Here is an 18,862-nt window from a genome sequence, read left to right on the forward strand (position 1 = left end):
GGTCTATTTTGCCAATCTATTCAATCAATGAGTTTAGGGTTCAAGTCAAACTAAGTTGGAACAAATGCAGCCCCGACTGTGTCTTGGAGTCAATGTGAGCAATTTTTATGGATGAAAGGGAAAAAATGCCTAAAGAACAAAGTGAACCTATCTAAATTGATTGGGAACTTCTAGGATTGAGTCTCGGAAGTATGTTTCTCCCTAAATATTGATGTTACAAAACCATAGTCCAAATAACATTGTGATGAAAGAGAAGACTTTGACAAAGAAAGTAAAAGATTTCATAGAATCCTAGAAACTCCCTATCATCTAGATTGTTTGATGTCTTGCAACCGTTGATATGAAAGTAAATTTCTTTTTTCCACAATAGATAAGCCTTCAGCATAATAAATTTTTTAATTGTAAAATATAAAAAATACTGCTTACGCTTCAAAATTAGAAATACAGGCGTCATACAATGATATACCTGGTGGTACCCAGGTGACTGTTGCTCCACTAAAAATCTGTTGTGTACCAAAAGTTCGTATTTGCCGAGGATTCCATTTTTGGCAGTTTAATTTATATTATCGGAACGAGGAGACCAGCTGAAACGTACCCTTCAAAAAGAGGCTTATCTTTGAATTTAATTGCATTGGATTCTTAATCGTCAACATCTCCACAATTGCTGTAATGGTAAAGTGCATACAAACATCCAGAAGCATTGCAGTTCTTGCAAGACAAATCTTCTTGTCATTTTTAATTTATTTTTTGACTTGATTCATTGTCCCATGATGCATTCGTCCTACTTTATACCTAATTTGATCTGATTCAGGTTACTGTTAGTTGGGTTGTTTGCCATTTGCATGATTTAATCATGAAAGGTTTTAAATAACAGGAAACTTGAGATCAACCATAAATTCCATTTCCATTTGCAATGGGAAATGAAGAAGCTGCTGATTTTTTACTCCCCTGCGCCATTTGCACCAAAAATTGCTATATAATTCATGGCAAACAGAAAGACGAAGAGAAAGAGAGCTTTCGTCGGTCTTCCTGCTTCTTCAAAGTTATGCTAGGAGACTTTGCACAAGAAATGGTAATACCAGTACCCGAAAGCCCATCTTCATTCTCTACATATAGAACGCTAAATGCTCTGTTTTGATTTGTTCGCAGTATTTCAAATGGGTAAATGTTCTTGGATCGGACTGATTAGTATGTTTAAATTCCGACCTTTACAATTTCTGTATTGTGCCTATCGTCAGGGAAGGATTATTTAGTTTTCTTTAAATTCATTTATTTCCAGATACAGTACTAGATTTATCATCTACAGAATTTCGGAAAGTCTTTATTTTCTTGTCTGATTATGTATAGATCTATTTGGTAAAATACGATCTATGATTACGTTTTGTCTGAATTCAAATAGTATTAGTCTCCCTATATCAGGACAAACCCAAATTGTAATTTTTAGTAGAGACAGAGATCAAGAGGATAAATCTAGTTTGTTTTTGGACTAAACTTCGTAAGTTTTATGCCAACGTTTCTTCACACTTTCAGTGATCTATCACTAACCGGGAAGAGCAAGAACATTAGCATTATGATGTTCTTCCTCACTGTGATGAATGATAATCTTTGTTTGTAATCTGAAACGGCGATGCAAAAAGCTTATTTCATTCCAAAAGCCCACTAGCCTGTTAATTCCTATTGTGTTTGATTATAATTTTGGTGCTTGGAATCTCTGTACTGGATCCATCACCAGGAGAAACTTATTCGCTATTATATTGAATTTACTGCAGCGTATTCCTCCTTCATTTGTTCCAAAGCTTAGAAACGAGACTGAGACAGGGAACATTGTGGTTCTGCAAGGCCCAACCAACCAGCATTGGGTTGTTAAATTATGTAGTATTGGTGGCGAAATGGAGTTTGGGCAGGGTTGGGAGCAATTTGTCCATCATAATGCAATAGAGTCGGGAGATTTTCTTGTATTTAAGTATATCTCCACATCCTACTTTAAAGTTCGTATATTCGGAAGAAGTGGTTGTGAGAAAAATGTCACTGTTTTCGATGGTGAGATGAATAACTGTGATTTAGAGAAGATATGCCCTGATACTCTTTGTGCTGGTACAAGTCTCAACAGTGTTGAATCCGGGGACAATAAGCTACCAATCTGTTTGGTGTCTGACGAGGAAGAAGACAATGATAAAAGAGAGGCAGTGGCTGAAAATCAACCGAAAAAACTAAAATCCTCTTCTTTTTGTCCAGGAAAGTAAAAGCTTCGTCTATTTCTATGAGTCCTACAAATTGTATAGAAATTTTATGCAAGGTACAGAACAAAACTATTGCTAAAACTAGGGATTCCATATTTTTGCTTTTGATACAGGTTATTCTCTGGAGAATCCTGGATTTTGCCAGTCATTAGTTGCAGGAAGTGGAAAGAAGCACAAAGAAGTGAAAGCTGCAAAGAATGGGACTGAAGAAAAGACTTTTCACAAAACATACTACATTTCTTGCAGGCGTCCTGTGACTGAAGCAGAAAGGAACCAGGCCCTTGAGGCTGCTCATTCTTTCACACTGAATACACCGTTTTGTTTCATACAGATGAAGCCAAGTCATGTATACCACACATTTTGGGTTGTAAGATCTCTCTCCCCTACTCTCGGGACTTGAATTTGATTCAGCTGATGTTCAATTTTCATGTATTATGTTATTTTTACTTTATTAGGGGGTTCTGAAAATGGTTTATCTTACTGTGGTTTTTTCAATCAGTTGGGTTGAAAATAATTTCTTTAACTGGTTAGTGTAATCTTAGTCTTCAATTTCTCTGGATGCTGGGGTTTCAGAAATTAATATTTCAGGCTTTATATGATGGCTTGGGTGTGCAGAGTATGCCATTGAAATTTCGTTACCTCCGATTACCAAGAGAAAAATTGCAAGTAATTCTTGTGGGTCCTAACAACAAGGAATGGCATGTACAATACCTGGGGAATCGTAATACCCCCGTCTTGAGAGGAGGGTGGAAATATTTTTCACGTGATAATAATCTAGAGGAAGGTGATGTCTGTGTCTTTGAGCTGGAAAACAATAGCAAAAACAAAATTCGAGTCCATATCTTCAGAGTTGTCAATAAATGTACTCCTTACAATCAGTCGATGGAAAGTGGACTGGTGAATCATAGCATTTCATTGCCGATGTTACACTCTAGTGAGAAACTACAAGTCAATGAACTCACAAGAGAAGATCCTGCACACAATTTATCAGAAAAACCTTTTGGACCAGAACAGGGAACAGATGCAAGGCAAGGAATGAATGAAGTGCAAGGAAGCAAGAGGGCTAGCAGTGGAGGCGGTTATCTAGATACAAAAGAAGCTTGCAAGGATACTACATCATTTTCTGAAAAATGTTATTTGCCAGAGTTTCAAAAGACAAAGTTATTGTACCCTGCATTATCTGCAGATGAACAAAAATCAAATGGCAGGGATACAGTGGGGCAAGCAAAAGAATTCTCTCATCTAGATTGTGTGAGAGATAAAGAAGACTTAATGATTACTGAAGAATGCAATTATGCATCTCATGGAGCTCATGCCCCACCTCGTGCCATGCTTCCGTATCAAGAATTCATTCTTGAAGGACCTTTGATGAATGAGTTAGTTCCATCAGTGAGTCCATCTCCTGAGGTAGTGAGTTTGGTGGTTGCATTGTCGCCAGAAGCATGCACAGGTCTAGCTGATATGAATGGAGAAGCAACTTGAAGAGCAGGATCAATCATTAGCAATAAGGTTGTCAGCCTAGAACCTGAAACAATACAAGCACAAGAGCCTGTTGATGGTCTGTTGACGAATCCAACCAGTGACATGGATAGCAGAATTACTAGAGAAGCTGACACTCTTTAAGTTGATACAAGTATAAAAATATTTGTATCAAATTCAGGATTGAACAGTGATGTCTGAATCAACTGAGCTTGCTGATATGAATGGTGAAGCAAATTTAAAAGCAGAGTCAAGCATGATCAACGAGATTGTGTCGGGAACCTCAACTAATACTAGCACAGGAGCCTGTTGACAATCTTTCGACGAATCCAACTGGTAAGCTGGATTGTATATTACCAGAGACACTCTTTTAAATCGCAGGATCAACCTTTGTATCAAACTCAGAATGGAATGGTGGCATCTGAATCAACTTAGCTTATCTGAAGGAAGCACACAGCATCATTTTGAATGGAAGCACATAAGCATACATTCCACAGATAATGGATACAAAAAAAGTGGATGGTAAGCGCTTTTCAAAATTTAAACCAACTCAAATGCTTCTTTAGTTTGAACAAATTGAGAAGCAACGTTCATGGTTGTTCATGTATAACAAAAATGAGTTCTCCATTGCATTGTATCCTTAAACAACTTCAATATTTATATCATGTGATTCTACCCATTGCTTGGAGGATTTCTAGAACATCAGGATTTATTTCTGTAATCTTGCTTTCTCTCAATAATAGAAAATTATGCAGAATTTCTTATTTAATAAAAAAACATACGACCTTACTTTATTAGGGGCATTTTATGATTTTAAATTTTTAAGCAGAGGATATTCTCTAAAGACTAAGACTATTAGCAAACAAGTTGTTGAAAATCTGCTCACTGGGAAAGGGAATCCTGGTTTTAAACAATTGTACAGTACATGTACTCAAGCAGAGATGAGTTCATTGTATGAATATCAGGACTTTTTTCTACCTTTAAACAACTCCAATATTTATATCATGTGATTCTACCCAATGGTTGGAGAATTTCTAGAACATCAGGACTTATTTCTGTAATCTTGCTTTCTCTTAATAATAGAATGTTATGCAGCATTACTTATTTAATAAAAAATCACATGGCCTTACTTTATTAGGGGCATTTTATGATTTTAAATTTTTAAGCGGAGGATATTCTCTAAAGACTAAAACTATTGGCAAACAAGTTGTTGAAAATCTGCTCATTGGGGAAGGGAATCCTGGTTTTAAACAGATGTACAGTACATGTATTTAAGCAGAGATGAGTTCATTGTATGAAATATTCTATACATCTCTTGGATTCTGTAATATCCCCTTTTTTCTGGGACATTAAAAACTGATAGCCCAATCCAATATATGACCTTTGAAGACTTAATAGAGAATTATTAAGTCAATTTTAATTGAAGGAGAGTGAATAAGAGATGAGTTGGCATGAGGGACAGGGACAAGAATACAGAAGCTGAAGAATCACAGGTTGGGTTTTTAAAAGGAGGAGGAGATGCTCATTTCTTTATGCTTGGATTATTGCTTTGTTTTAGGGAACTCGAGTTTCTCTTGGAGAAACATTGGGAGTGTTTACATCTTCCATTTCAGACCTGAGGATGCAAACCTTTAGGCTATTGTTGTTGGATTGGACATAGACCGGGTTCATCACTGTAGTGGATTTTCGACATTGTTCACACTTGGTTTTACAGGTTCTTCTAATATGTTTCCAATCGAACTGTTATTGTTGTGTTTATAATTGGGTTTTGATATCTAGTTATTGTATTGCTGATGTATAATACAATAACATTGGAGGTATTTTAATGAGCATTTATCAATTTATTTGCTGGTTTATATTACTGGTTTGGTTTGCACAAGTTATCTATTGGTATTGAAATCCTTTTGTGAGAAAAATTAGTAGAATATTCATTTGGGATATTACAGTGGTATCAGAGCTGGTTTTACTGCCAGCCCGTGAAGTCATAACAAAGACAAACTGATATAAGGATTTATCATAAACATTTTATGAAAAGAGGCAATACTTTGGAGCTGGACATTTAATATATGTTCAAAGGTTAACATTGCATCCATATATCTTTCTTCAATTTACTATCATGGGTATCTTCTAAAGGTCGAGTCAGAGATAAATGTCTGTTTAAGTTAGGATAGGAGAATTAAAGATTTTATTGTGACTGTTTGGAAAAGGTTATTTGGTTTTCAATAGACACTATTGAAAATTCAAAAATATCAGTGGGACTTTCCTAACCAGTGGAGAGTTGAATTTATTTGGCCTGATTTCTGAAGATGATTGGTCAACTGTAAAATATAGGGGGCACAAATAATCAAGAGTCGAAGATTATATTTCTATAGAGCATTGGGATTTCATTTTGTTGATGTCAGTTTTGTACCACTACATAACATATAGCAATCAAACACTTGATATAGAATATCAAATCCTCAATTCCTCTCTTGAAAAGTTAATACTCATGCAAACATAAGCAAAACTCCAATGTTCCTTACACCTGTGGATACAAACTCAGTATATCAATGTGATTTGCTGGTAATCACGTAGGCAGGCTTACATTATTCATTCAAAGATAACTTGGATTTTTTTTTTTGTGAGATGGTGATGGTGATTCGGTATGAGTGCCAAATGATGTTGATGGAGATGGTGATGGGGCGCGAGTGTTCGAATGACTTATGCTTTCTCAACCTTCTTCTTTAAACACTTGCTATTCTACTCCTACACCTATGAATGAAAGAATTAGCAACTGGACGGGGATCGAATCTAATGAAAGTTTACCGACGGCTCCACCCTCATAGATGCAATGATTCAAAGGAAATTGAACTAGTTTACCACACAAGGCTTCCCAACAAGCCGCTAGGATGCTAGTGGCCTAGTTATAGATCTCTATCAAACATCTACTAATATCACCATATAATTAGCCATCTACTTCTACTCTAGCAACATGAAATGAAATCCTACTTTTAATTTGAGAGATGAGAAGAACCATGCAATACACCAAAATGATCATGTATATCCACCATGCAAGCCACAACAATGAATAAAGAACATTTTTTATAGTATTTTGGCAACAATTCTCCAACATAACTCCCTCACAAATGAGAGCAAAATGGCCTTATATAGAGGCTCCAAATTACAATGAATGACTGGGATTAAGAGGCAAAATCAAGGGCCAAGATTATATCTTACAAACCCTAATTAGGGTTACCATTATTCAACCAATTACATGAGGGCACCAACTTTGTGGGCCAATGAGAAAATTACAATAATTTGTCAACCAATAAGAACATAGGACACTTGGCATGATTTGATTGCATGCACATGAAAGTGCCACCTCATCAACCTTATCTTATAAATTTATTCAATCTTTGAGATAAGGTGAAGCCTTGGATGCTTGAGCTTGTCCTTAGAAACTTTCTCATCACCACTTGAACTTGCTTGTATTTGATGTCTCGACCCTGAAAGGACGAGGTCTTCATGCACTTTTGGGTAATTTTTCCTTGGCCTCAATGGCTTCCCTGGATGTGAACTTCTTTGCAACTTGAGAGCCTTGCTCTTGGCCATTACCTTGAAATCGAACTTAACCTCCCCCATTATCCTTGCCTTCCTTAACCTTCCTAGTCTTCCAACCTTCCCATTCGAATCCAACCAAGCTAGCTTGCACGAATAGCCAAGCTTTTTCTAGCCTCAAATATTTTCAAATCTCTTCTACTAATTTTCTCTTTCTTGAAATTGCAGGGCTTCTTGAATCTCAGTCTTCAATCAAATTCACCCTTCACCCAGTTTCATTCTTCACCAAAGCTTGCACTTCAACCTTTGATGGCTTGCAATCAAATAGAAGGGTTAGGGACCCATGTGGAATTGCTTCTAGTTTTGCACTGCCCTAAGTTGTACTTCTAGATTTTCACTTATAATTCTAGCCCAATCAAATTTGCCCTTTTCATTTGCAATTTCATCAATAAAGTAATACATCCAATTCTCGAATTGCATACCTTGTGAGATGCCAATGTCTCAGTTGAGGAGCACAATGAGGTCGCCATACTCGGGTTTGAAGTCTGCCACGGTGAGCCTTGATGATCTGGTGACTCCTCTCTTTCTTTCGTGTAGCCAATCCTACTTTTGTAGATCTTTTCCATTGGGAATTGTCCTTCCTTCAGTCTGTCCTTTACCTATATCATATTTACTGTACCAACATTGGTATCGCTTTTTCGCCTCATTCTCGAGAAGAAAGTTGTTTTGAGCATCATATCCTCTTTGTCTTTCTTAGTATCTATTCCCTTAGGGTTCTTTCTTGCACTAACATCTACCATCCTAAACACTTATTTCTGCCCCTTCGTTCTAAGTGATATGGATTACCTTTATCGATCTCCAACCTTCTTTCTATCGATGGATTCTACACTTATTTCTGCCTCGCCAAATCCTATCACTACACTTATCAATCTCCAATCTTCAACCTAAGGGTGGGACCACCACTTATTTTTGCCCCTTCGTTACCTTAGGATGGACTACACTTATATCTCCCAACTTGATTTTTAGGATGGTCTAGCTTATTTTTGCCTCTTCAAATGTCCTATCATGGATTCTACACTTATCAATCTCCAATCTTCAACCTATGATGGGATGATGAAGTGGTGGATGATGAATGCAAGAAGAACCAAGGGAAGCAAAACTAAACAAGAAAAGAAGAGCGAAATTCACTTAAGGACCACTTTCAACTCTAAATGAATTGAACTTACCCTTACCAATGGCCGGGTTTTCTTTTGAATTTCGGATCAAACCTAAGAATTTCAAGCCCCTTGCGAATATTGATGCCCTAGCTGAAGAAATCAGAATTCTACCCACTTGAAATTGCCCATGCATGTGCCAAAAAATTAGACTTTAATCACCTATTTCCTTTGCCAAATAATACTGTCTAGATCTGATGCAAAATCACAGCTCCTCGAGAAAATCAGACTCCCACATGTTTCGGCTCCACAAAATTTGGCTCCACAAAAATCCCAGCTCCACAAGATTCACAGCTCTCTATGGAAATCAAACATCAATCAAGAATCATTTAGGGTAAGGAAAATCAGATCTACCTTATAAAAATCGCCAAGAACTACCCTATAAAAAAACGCCAAGGAAGAAGAGCTGCTCCCATATGCAAATCTGCCCTTCGCCAAAAAATGTCCAAGGAGGAAGAGCTACTCCAAGCATGGAAGAGGAAGATGGAAGAATGAGGAGACAAGGGGAAGGAGAGCTTTCTTATACCCGATTCACTTGCCTTACCTAGTTGGCCGATTTGTACCTAGGAGAGGAAAAAAACAAAAAACATTAATTAGTGCACAATCTGGTCCCAATTAAATAATAAGCCAAAAATTAATTTTGCCATAATGAGATTTGCATTATTAAATTGCCAGTTAGACCAAAATTGTAAAAATAAAATTAATAAAGCCTTGGAGATGCTAAACGTTTTCATTTAATAATGATTTAGTAATTAATATATCATTAAAAATTGGATTTGGCAAGCCAAAATTGATTTTTTTCAATTTTAAATTACAGATTTCTTTAAAGACTTTAAAATCTTCAAGGCAAATTTAATCCATTTAATGTCAATTTTTGCAATTTAATCCAAAATTGATTTTGCCATGCTATTTTAATTTTTTTTAACAAAAATAAAATCATTTCTCTAGAGTCTAAAATTGATTTTCCTATTTGATTTCACCATCACAAAATTAATTTTTTCATCAAAAAAATTCAAGATTTTTCAAAAAAACCCAAATCTAACAAAAATTTCACTTTTTGAAAATTACTCAAGTTTATACAATTATATCCAAATTTTCAAAAAAAAACATATCTAAGTACAAAATTCACAATTTTATCTTAGCAAGTGTTGTTCTTTGAAACTTGTTCGGCCTATGGATAAAATTAGTCGTTTTGGAAAATCAAGTTAAAACCGTGTGAAAACAAACCTAAACCTTTCTCCTTCCGGGCTTGAGGTGTCCAAGAAGTAAAATTTTCTAAGATCAGAAATTTTTGGGACAATATCAAATTTTTTTTTTTACCAAGGTGATAAAAAAAGGGGGTCCCTAAAAATTTGAGGGCGATGATGTGAAAACTTCACAACACATTCCTATATGATCTATAGGAGGCTTCGTGACGTCTTAAAGTAGAAAAATCGTGGCTTCTGATTGGGAGTTTATTCTATAGTGATAAGTTATCTTTTGCTGTTTGGAACAAAAGTGGTATTCCACTGCGCACATCTTTGTTCCATTTGAAGCTTCGCACTATTATAGTGATGGTAGAAATATGATGTGATTCATGCACAGGTTTCGTCCCTTAGTAACAAGAAGTCATTGTCATAACAAGTGAATGTGTCATGGAACATTGTGAAGTGATTGAATTGAGGTGTAAGATTTGAAATTTACACAAGCTGTGCTAAAGGTCCAAATCTGCTATTCAAGAAGGTTCTTGTAAAGTATATGGCATCTTTTCCAAGAATATTGGAATCCTGAGAATGAGTTGGTATGATTTGATTGAGACGAGAACATCCATAACTATTGGTTCCCTTTATCGGGTTAAACAAGTATAGATAGACGTAGCAACTGGCAAACATTTTTTAATAAAGACTATAGTTTCAAATTCGGGAGGTTTTTGATTTATATTAAACGGTGCAAGCAAATATAAAGTCCAAGAAGCACGATAATTAATATTCTGGACGACTTCATGTTTTTGTGAACGAGGGATTAATATAAACATTGAAAGTTTTTAATACTCACTTAGGAAGCTATTGGGCCCCATCGAGCAAGCTATTATTTGTTTAGTAAATATCTGACTTAAATATTTCCAAGTAGAAGATGCTCTAATGAAGTGGTTTCATTTCATAGTTGGAAAACTAAGCAAAATTTGAAATTTTGAGCTACCGAGTTGTATCACAAGTAATACTTGGCAGTGTCAACAAAAGATTATATTGATTACAGACACATGAGCTGGATATGCATTCAAGGTAATTTGTTGGTTCCTGGCAAAAGACGTTACTCACCAGGTTCAATTATCAATTTGAACCAAGTAGACGGGTGTCGGGCCTAAGTCATACTAAAGTGCACAAACCAAAGAATTGTTTGGGTCACCATTATTGCCGATAAAGTACGTCCATGTATTATAATATCATGGGTAAGGAGCCAAATTATTATTATCAGCAAAGGGAATGAATTAAGGAGTTACTAAATGACCTTGAGTTTTGAAAATTTTGAACGTCTTAGCAGAACTACATTGAATATCAGTAATTATTGACATCTAATTGTGAGTGCACCCATCCAAGATTGGATGCACTTTTAGTGATATTGGATAGGAAATGGGTGGTTGCTAGTAGAGTTGTGAATGCCCCATAAAAACGACTGTGCAAATACGATGGTATGAGTGCTTTTCAAAAAGATAGTACGAATAGGGGTGTGCTATAGATAGAAGCTAACCGCGTGAAGAGAATATTTTGTGTGATTGTGGAGGATTATTGTATTGTGCAGAGACTTTGGTGACTGGAGATATACTCCATCTTAAGTTGGGAAGGTCAAAAGTAGTGCTTACTAATTTGATAGCTTTTAGAACTAGATAGAAGCAGCACAGTAGTTGTTCTCTGTTTGTTGTTACTATATAGACTGCAAACTTCTTGTATAAAACCCAAAACACAAAGCCATAGAGCTGAGAACATCACGAACAATAGTTGCTTAGACATATTAATACTCTTTAAGTCAGCAAGGAGAAATAGCAAAGGACAAATTCATATTGGTGTCTTTCCTATTTGGTAATATTGCATTCTAAGTTGCCGTAAATCTATGGTGACAAGAAACTTGTAGAATTTGTCTTCAAGATTGAAGTATGCAACATCAGTCTTGCAACAGATTTCCATTTGAAACAAACTAATTAAGCTAATTCTAAACTGTGTATCACTATCCAATTTGACTCTATTCAGAGCTACTAATAAAGAGTGGGGTTGGGAGATGGGGGTGAACTTTAGCAGCATCAGATTTGCAATTTCAAAATGGCATCAATTAACAACTTGGCCCGAGTACTATATGAAACAGGTGCTACTAGGAGGGGTCATTAATTTTCAGACTGAGCATACCAACGAATTGAACAACTACAATAATGCTAAGAGATTTGTTTTCTGAATTGGAAGTAATCTCAGGACTTAGAGGATAAGTAGCATGCAATTTGGTGATTTACAATAGTGAAATCTTGCTCCAATAGTCACTATAGAAGGAAATACATTCTTTAATCAAGCAAAAGCACAGGTAATTGATGCAATCATGGAAAGTCTGAAAAATCAAGTGTTTTCTTAAGAATTTAATGACACCTTTAATGGTGAACAGCTAAGAAACTTGCAGAAAGAAAAACAATTGAGTTGGCTATACATACTTGGGTTGCAACTAGAACACATGGAATCCTCAAATGATGTTCTCTCCAAATTGAAATAGATAGAAACTTATTTGACGAATGTAGAGCAGACAGATTGTAGGCTAGCGAATTGGGCTTTACAGCCTTCAATGAATACCTTGGTCCAACCCAAGTTTATGGAACATCCACAAAAAGATGTGAGGCTTGCAGTTGCCTCTTGTCTCAATGAGATTATGCGAATAACATCTCCTCCAACAGCCTACAATGATGTGGTGTCAAAGAAAGTTTTGCAACTGATAATGAAGAACTTGGAGGGATTATATGATGACAAAGACCTTGCTCTTGACAAGAGGGTTCAGATTTTGGATATTATGGTAGAGATGAGATTATTTTATATTATGATTGACCTTGAATGCAATGATTTAATTCTTCAGCTATTAGAATGCTTCTTGTTTGAAATTAGGAGCTACCATTCAGGAAGTGTAAAGACTTGCATGCACACTATTATATCTTCAATTTTTGATGTAGATGTTGAAATTTGCAAGAGGTTGCAGCCAACCTTGTTAGCTTTTTGGAGGGAACATAGATATTGCAAAGGCCTATTTAAGTTGATGATCTCATCTGTAGCCTTCGAGCTCGTGGAGGAAGTAATTAAGCATAGAATCAACAGATTTCAAGATCGCATGATGGATAGTGAGTTGATCTCTGTGGGTTTACAAGTTAAAGGAACCCCTATGGGGCAGGAACAAATTTGCTTGACATTTATGGATACTAGTACACCCAATCATGTTTGTGGGAATTGTAATAATGAAGAGGAGGCTAAAGAAATTCAGACCAGCACTGGGAAAAATGTAGATAAGATGATTTTAGTTGTGGATAAGGAACATACAAGTTTTTGAGTTGGTGGTTTGGAGGTTAACCTTGACAAACATGTTGATGAGGCTGGTTGTACTCGAAGTAAAGCATGTTGGAGTCTTTGTATGATGAGCCTTTGCATGAAAATGATAACATAGCAACACTTTTGCCTTTGCATGCAAATAAAAGGAACAAGGAAATTGAGGCCTGTAATTATATTTTTCAGAGGTATGATAAACCATGTGTTTCTTATACACATGATATTAACTTTGAGGAATAGTCCAAGATGACACTACAACACGATGAGTTGTATCGACATGACAATAATGAGATGCATGCCTTAAAAAACAGCTGAAGGTTAGTGAAGACATGGTTGTGGCATTTTTATTACCTTATGACAACACTCACAAGATGGTTGAGGATCTCCATAGGAAGGCTCAAAAGGGAGTGGAAGGAGATTTGCTTGTTGGTTTGCAGGTAGTCAAAACAGTCCTTGAATCTATGAAACTAGATTATTTATGTTTGCTTTCCAACAAGGATTATATTCTTAAGGTTGTTGGAATATATGTTAATCAGTTGAGTAAAGGAAAGAATGAGATTATGGAGCTCAACAAGGAGCTTAAGTATGCTCATGAGCCATTGGATCATACGCAGATTGCTCTTCATGAAGTAGGAAATCAGGTTAGGGTCACAAATCATACTAGGGAGTATGAGAGTAAAGAGAGGCAAGCATTTTTCCAAGAAGTAATTAATGAACTTGATAGCATTTAGTAGACTTATGACTTGGATAGTTGTCCCAAAAGATCAAGTACCAAAATTTCAAATCACATTCAGCTTGTAGACAACCCCTTGTTTGAAGCAGATATTGATTGGACTTCTGATAATTCCCTTTCTGAGATAAATAAGGGAGCTCTTTTTGATTGTCATGAAGAGGATGATCTTGACTTCAGAATTTTGGATCCAAATATAGTTCCTAGCAGCGAGTCTTGGTCACAGGATTGGTGTGGTGAATTGATTACTTTCGCTCATCCTTTGATCAGCCCATATATGGTTCCTGATTCCAACCTATATATGAGTTGGATGGATTTCATTCATCAGCTATTGAATAGATCTTGGTGGAGGATTGGTGAGAATTATGTTTTGATCATAGGGGATGGTTTTTCAGCCTCATCCTTACTCATAGCACCTTTGTACTTAGGGGTTCTCCAGATTGATGACGACACTATGGTATTTGATGTGCCCATGGTGTTAATTTCAGCTATTGAGCAACTTGTTTCTTACATCAAAAATTTAGGTTGAATCGTCACTATCTACTATGATATACATAGCTCCTTGATACATTTCTATCTCATCATATCTGATGGTCATGACAACATGGTTTGGAATCCTGGTATTATCATGCTTGATGTATTTTTATTATGGGAAGACGGTGAATGCCTTTGTAGTTCTTAGTCCTTAGTTCATATCATAGTAGCACAATAGATTGTCAGTTATTCATGATGTTGATATGGGACCCAGGTATCATGGTCGCATGCTTGCAGTTGTTTGAGGGCAAACAATCTCAAGAGGTGAGGACTGTAATGTCCCCTTTTTTCTAGGACATTAAAAATTGATAGGCCAATCCAATAGATGACCTTTGAGGACTTAATACAGAATTATTAAGTCAATTTTAATTAAAGGAGAGTGAATAAGAGATGAGTTGGCATGAGGGGTAGGGACAAGAATACAGAAGTTGAAGAGTCACAGGTTGGGTTTTTAAAAGGAGGAGGAGAAGCTCATTTCTTTATGCTTGGATTATTGCTTTGTTTTGGAGAACTTGAGCTTCTCTTCGAGAAACATTAGGAGAGTTTACATCTTCCATTTCAGACCTGAGGATGCAAACCTTCAGGCCATTGTTGGTGGATTGGACATAGCCCCAGTTCATCACTGTAGTGGATTCCAGATAGAGTTCACTCTGGGTTTTATAGGTTCTTCTAATATGTTTCCAATCTGACTATTATTGCTGTGTTTATGATTGGGTTATGATATCTAGTTATTGTATTGCTGATGTATAATGCAATAACATTGGAGGTATTTTAATGAGCATTTATTGATTTATTTGCTGGTTTATTTTACTAATTTGGTTTGCATGTGTTATCTATTGGTGTTGAAATCTGTTTGTGAGAAAAATTAGTAGAATATTTATTCGGGATATTATAGATTCACTTTGCCAACTCTACCATCAGTGAATAAACAGGCTGATTTCCTTTAATATGATGCATGTTGTATACTATGTGAGATGGTGTTAGAGTTGCTGATTGGCCTTCTTTGATCCTGTCAGATTATTTGATGCATGGTCATGGGATAACCCTGAAAAAATAGTTCATTATGTCAGTGGCTGGGCTACAGTAAGACTACCTTGCCTTTGAGTTTGTTAACTTTCACTAATGTAAATATTAGAGGTATACATAGATTTTATTATGTAAAAGATATATGGTTGGGCATATTTTGTACTTCAAGCCAAGGGTTATCCACATTAGAAGCATCTGTTGTTAAATTTTTCTTTTGCTGCAACCATTACCACCACAAGTGCTACATTGGTTGGGATATGGTCTTTAAAGGATAGCTTGTGGCTTTAAAGTATAGCTTGTGGAGAAGGATACATGAAATCAACGTTGTATAACTAAGTCCATAAATTTAACAAGATGAGAAGATTATTAGTATCTTGTATACAGTTTGTGTTGCTTGTAGAGCAAAGCATAAGTCTTTTAATAGTGATTCCAGTCAAAGCTAAATGGTTCCTAAACATTGAATTTAAGCTCAGTCATGGAGTACACTTTACAAATAAATTTCTGTGGCACACTGTTTCTCATAGTAAATTGAATCAGAGATGATGCAACTGACTATTAAATGACATTCCTCCCACTAGTTTCAGTTTTCCATAGGCTCAGCTATTTTTGTAATTTTGGTTGATGTGCTGTTGTGGTGAAGGGAGACTCTCTTGAAGTAACACATGCAAATCAGTAAATGATTTGACTTAAATCTGATACACAGTCTGTGTTGCTTGTAGAGCAAAGCATAAGTCTTTTAATAGTGATTCCAGTCAAAGCTAAATGGTTCCCAAACATTGAATTTAAGCTCAGTCATGGAGTAAACTTTACAAATAAATTTCGGTGGCACACTGTTTCTCATGGTAAATTGAATCAGAGATGATGCAACTGACTATTAAATGACATTCCTCCCACTAGTTTCAGTTTTCCATAGGCTCAGCTGTTTTTGTAATTTTGGTTGATGTGCTGTTGTGGTGAAGGGAGACTCTCTTAAACTAACACATGCAAATCAGTAAATGATTTGGCTTAAATCTGATGTACCCCCATCAGAAATCAACTCACAAACAATAAAGAATTTAAACAGGAAACATGCAAGACTGGATTGTTTCCTTATATTGATTATCCTGAAATGAAATTAGAAACTAGTTCTCAAAATTACAAAAAATTAGCCTCATGGGCTTCATACAAAAATCAGCAGATCTAATATATAACTGGCAACTCCTGCAGAAGAGAAATGCAAAGAAGTCTTCAAACTTCAAATCTTATTTTGCCCTTGAAATCAGCTCCTTAAACTTCAACCTGCAAAAATCTCTGATTGCTAACTTGAGCTCCCAAGTTATAGAGAAGTCATGGAGGGATACTAAGTATTGTTTCCCAATACCATGGGTTGGAAACCACCTCCAAAATCCCACGTCAAGATAAGAAAGCTGCCCATAAATGGAAAGTATTACACTGGTTGCTCCAGTTAAACAGCACATGGACGCTTCCACCTCAGCCAGTCGAAGTAGTAACTTGCCCAACTTTTCCAAGACTTTAAATAAACATGCTTTGCTAAGAGTACCTGGATACCGAAATTTAAAATGCACTAAATGGAGAATTTCAACATAAGGTTTATGGATAAGATAAGAAAAGATAATTTCATTAATGTCCAATAAAAGACCACCAAGAGGGTCCAAGGGACTGCCAAAACAAAGCAGAAGGCCAGCCCACAACAAGAACACTAAACAGTGTCCAAGAAGAGAAAACATAACAATAGAAGCAAGAACGAATAACCAACCAAAAAAACCAAAAGACCAACTAGCTGCTCGGAGCAGCTCAGCTAGGGTGAGAAGGGACCCCAAGTTGTCTCTGAAGACCTCTAAAGAAGTCTACTGCAGGGTGGAAGTTCTGTGGGGTCTCATGGACCTAAGAAGTTCAGAAGGGGACTCAAGCAGCCACTTGGTACCATGTATAAGAGAGACCACTGCAAAAAAAAGTGAGCTAATTGGACTGCGATCTCATGGGGAACTGGTGCTACAAAGAGAGGCTCCGAAGCTTCAGGGCCTCCTGAAGATAGAGCATGAGGCACCTCTGATCATTATAGCAGAAAAAGGAGGGGAGAGATTGAGACTTATTAGAATATAGCAGCTTATGCCCCACCTCGTACCATGCTTCCATCTCAAGAACACATTCTTGAAGCACCTTTGATGAATGAGTTAGTTCCATCAGTGAGTCCATCTCCTGAGGTAGTGAGTTTGGTGGTTGCATTGTTGCCAGAAGCATGCACAGGTCTAGCTGAGATGAATGGAGGAGCAACTTGAAGAGTGGGATTAATCTCATGCCCCACCCTGTGACATGCTTCCATCTCATGAACACATTCTTGAAGGACGTTTGATGGATGAGTTAGTTCCATCAGTGAGTCCATCTCCTGAGGTAGTGAGTTTGGTGTTTGCATTGTTGCCAGAAGCATGCACAGGTCTAGCTGATATGAATGGAGAAGCAACTTGAAGAGCAGGATTAATCATTAGCAATAAGATTGTCAGTCTAGAACCTGAAACAATACAAGCACAAGAGCCTGTTGATGATCTGTTGACAAATCCAACCGATGACTTGGATAGCAGAATTACTAGAGAAGCCGACACTCTTTAAATTGATTAAAAACAGTTGTATCAAATTCAGGATTGAATGGTGATATCTGAATCAACTGAGCTTTGTGATATGAATGGTGAAGCAATTTTAAAAGAAGATTCAAGCATGATCAACGAGATTGTGTCTGGAACCTCAAATAATACTAGCACAGGAGCCGGTTGACAATCTTTTGACAAATCCAACTGGTAAGTCGGATTGTATATTACCAGAGACACACTTTTAAATCACACAAGTATAGGATCATCCTTTGTATCAAACTCAGAATGGAATGGTGACATATGAATCAACTTAACTTATCTGAAGGAAGCACACAGCATCATTTTGAATGGAAGCACATTACCATACATTCCACAGTTAATGGATACAAAAAAGGTGGATGGTAAGTGCTTTTCAAAATTTAAACCCACTCAGTCGCTTCTCTAGTTTGAACAAATTGAGAAGCAAAGTTCATGGTTGCTCATGTATAACAAAAATCAGTTCTCCATGGCATTGTATCCTTAAACAACTTTAATATTTATATCATGTGATTCTACCCACTGCTTGGAGGATTTCTACAACATCGGGATTTATTTCTGTAATCTCGCTCTCTCTTAATAATAAGATGTTATGCAGCATTACTTATTTAATAAAAAAACCCATGGCCTTACTTTATTAGGGGCATTTTATGATTTAAAATTTTTAAGCAGACAATATTCTTTAAAGACTAAGACTATAAGCAAAGAAGTTTTCGAAAATCTGCTCATTGGGGAAGGGAATCCCGGTTTTAAACAGATGTACAGTATATGTACTTGAGCAGAGTTGAGTTCATTCTATGAAATATACTATACATCTCTTGGATTCACTTTGCCAACTCTACGGTCAGTGAATAATCAGGACGATGTCATTTAATATGATGCATGTTGTACAATGTATACCATGTGAGATGGTGTTAGAGTTGTTAACTGGCTTTCT

At 36.5% G+C, this 18,862-nt stretch overlaps 1 protein-coding gene across 3 annotated transcripts in view; it reads left to right on the top strand.

Moving 5' to 3' along the window:
- Nucleotides 1-519: 519 nt before the first annotated feature.
- LOC149550195 (B3 domain-containing protein Os01g0723500-like) overlaps nucleotides 520-18,862 on the top strand; it is a 72,894-nt gene continuing 54,551 nt past the window's right edge. For 2 of the 3 annotated variants that reach the window (XR_016354178.1, XR_016354177.1), the window contains exons 1-5: nucleotides 520-672; nucleotides 875-1,072; nucleotides 1,770-2,232; nucleotides 2,351-2,607; nucleotides 2,856-4,241. Coding sequence is in view for 1 of the 3 variants with exons in the window: in XM_089793296.1 (XP_089649422.1) it covers nucleotides 914-1,072; nucleotides 1,770-2,232; nucleotides 2,351-2,607; nucleotides 2,856-3,722 (1,746 nt within the window). In the remaining 2 variants the exon portion in view is untranslated. Of the gene's footprint in view, nucleotides 673-874; nucleotides 1,073-1,769; nucleotides 2,233-2,350; nucleotides 2,608-2,855; nucleotides 4,399-18,862 lie in introns of those variants that run through there. The other variant, XM_089793296.1, reaches the window with a different exon arrangement.

The sequence above is a fragment of the Cupressus sempervirens genome, chromosome 7 (assembly GCF_028749045.1).
Source record: "Cupressus sempervirens isolate cs-2001-9-10 chromosome 7, ASM2874904v1, whole genome shotgun sequence".
Classification (NCBI taxonomy): Eukaryota; Viridiplantae; Streptophyta; class Pinopsida; order Cupressales; family Cupressaceae; genus Cupressus; species Cupressus sempervirens.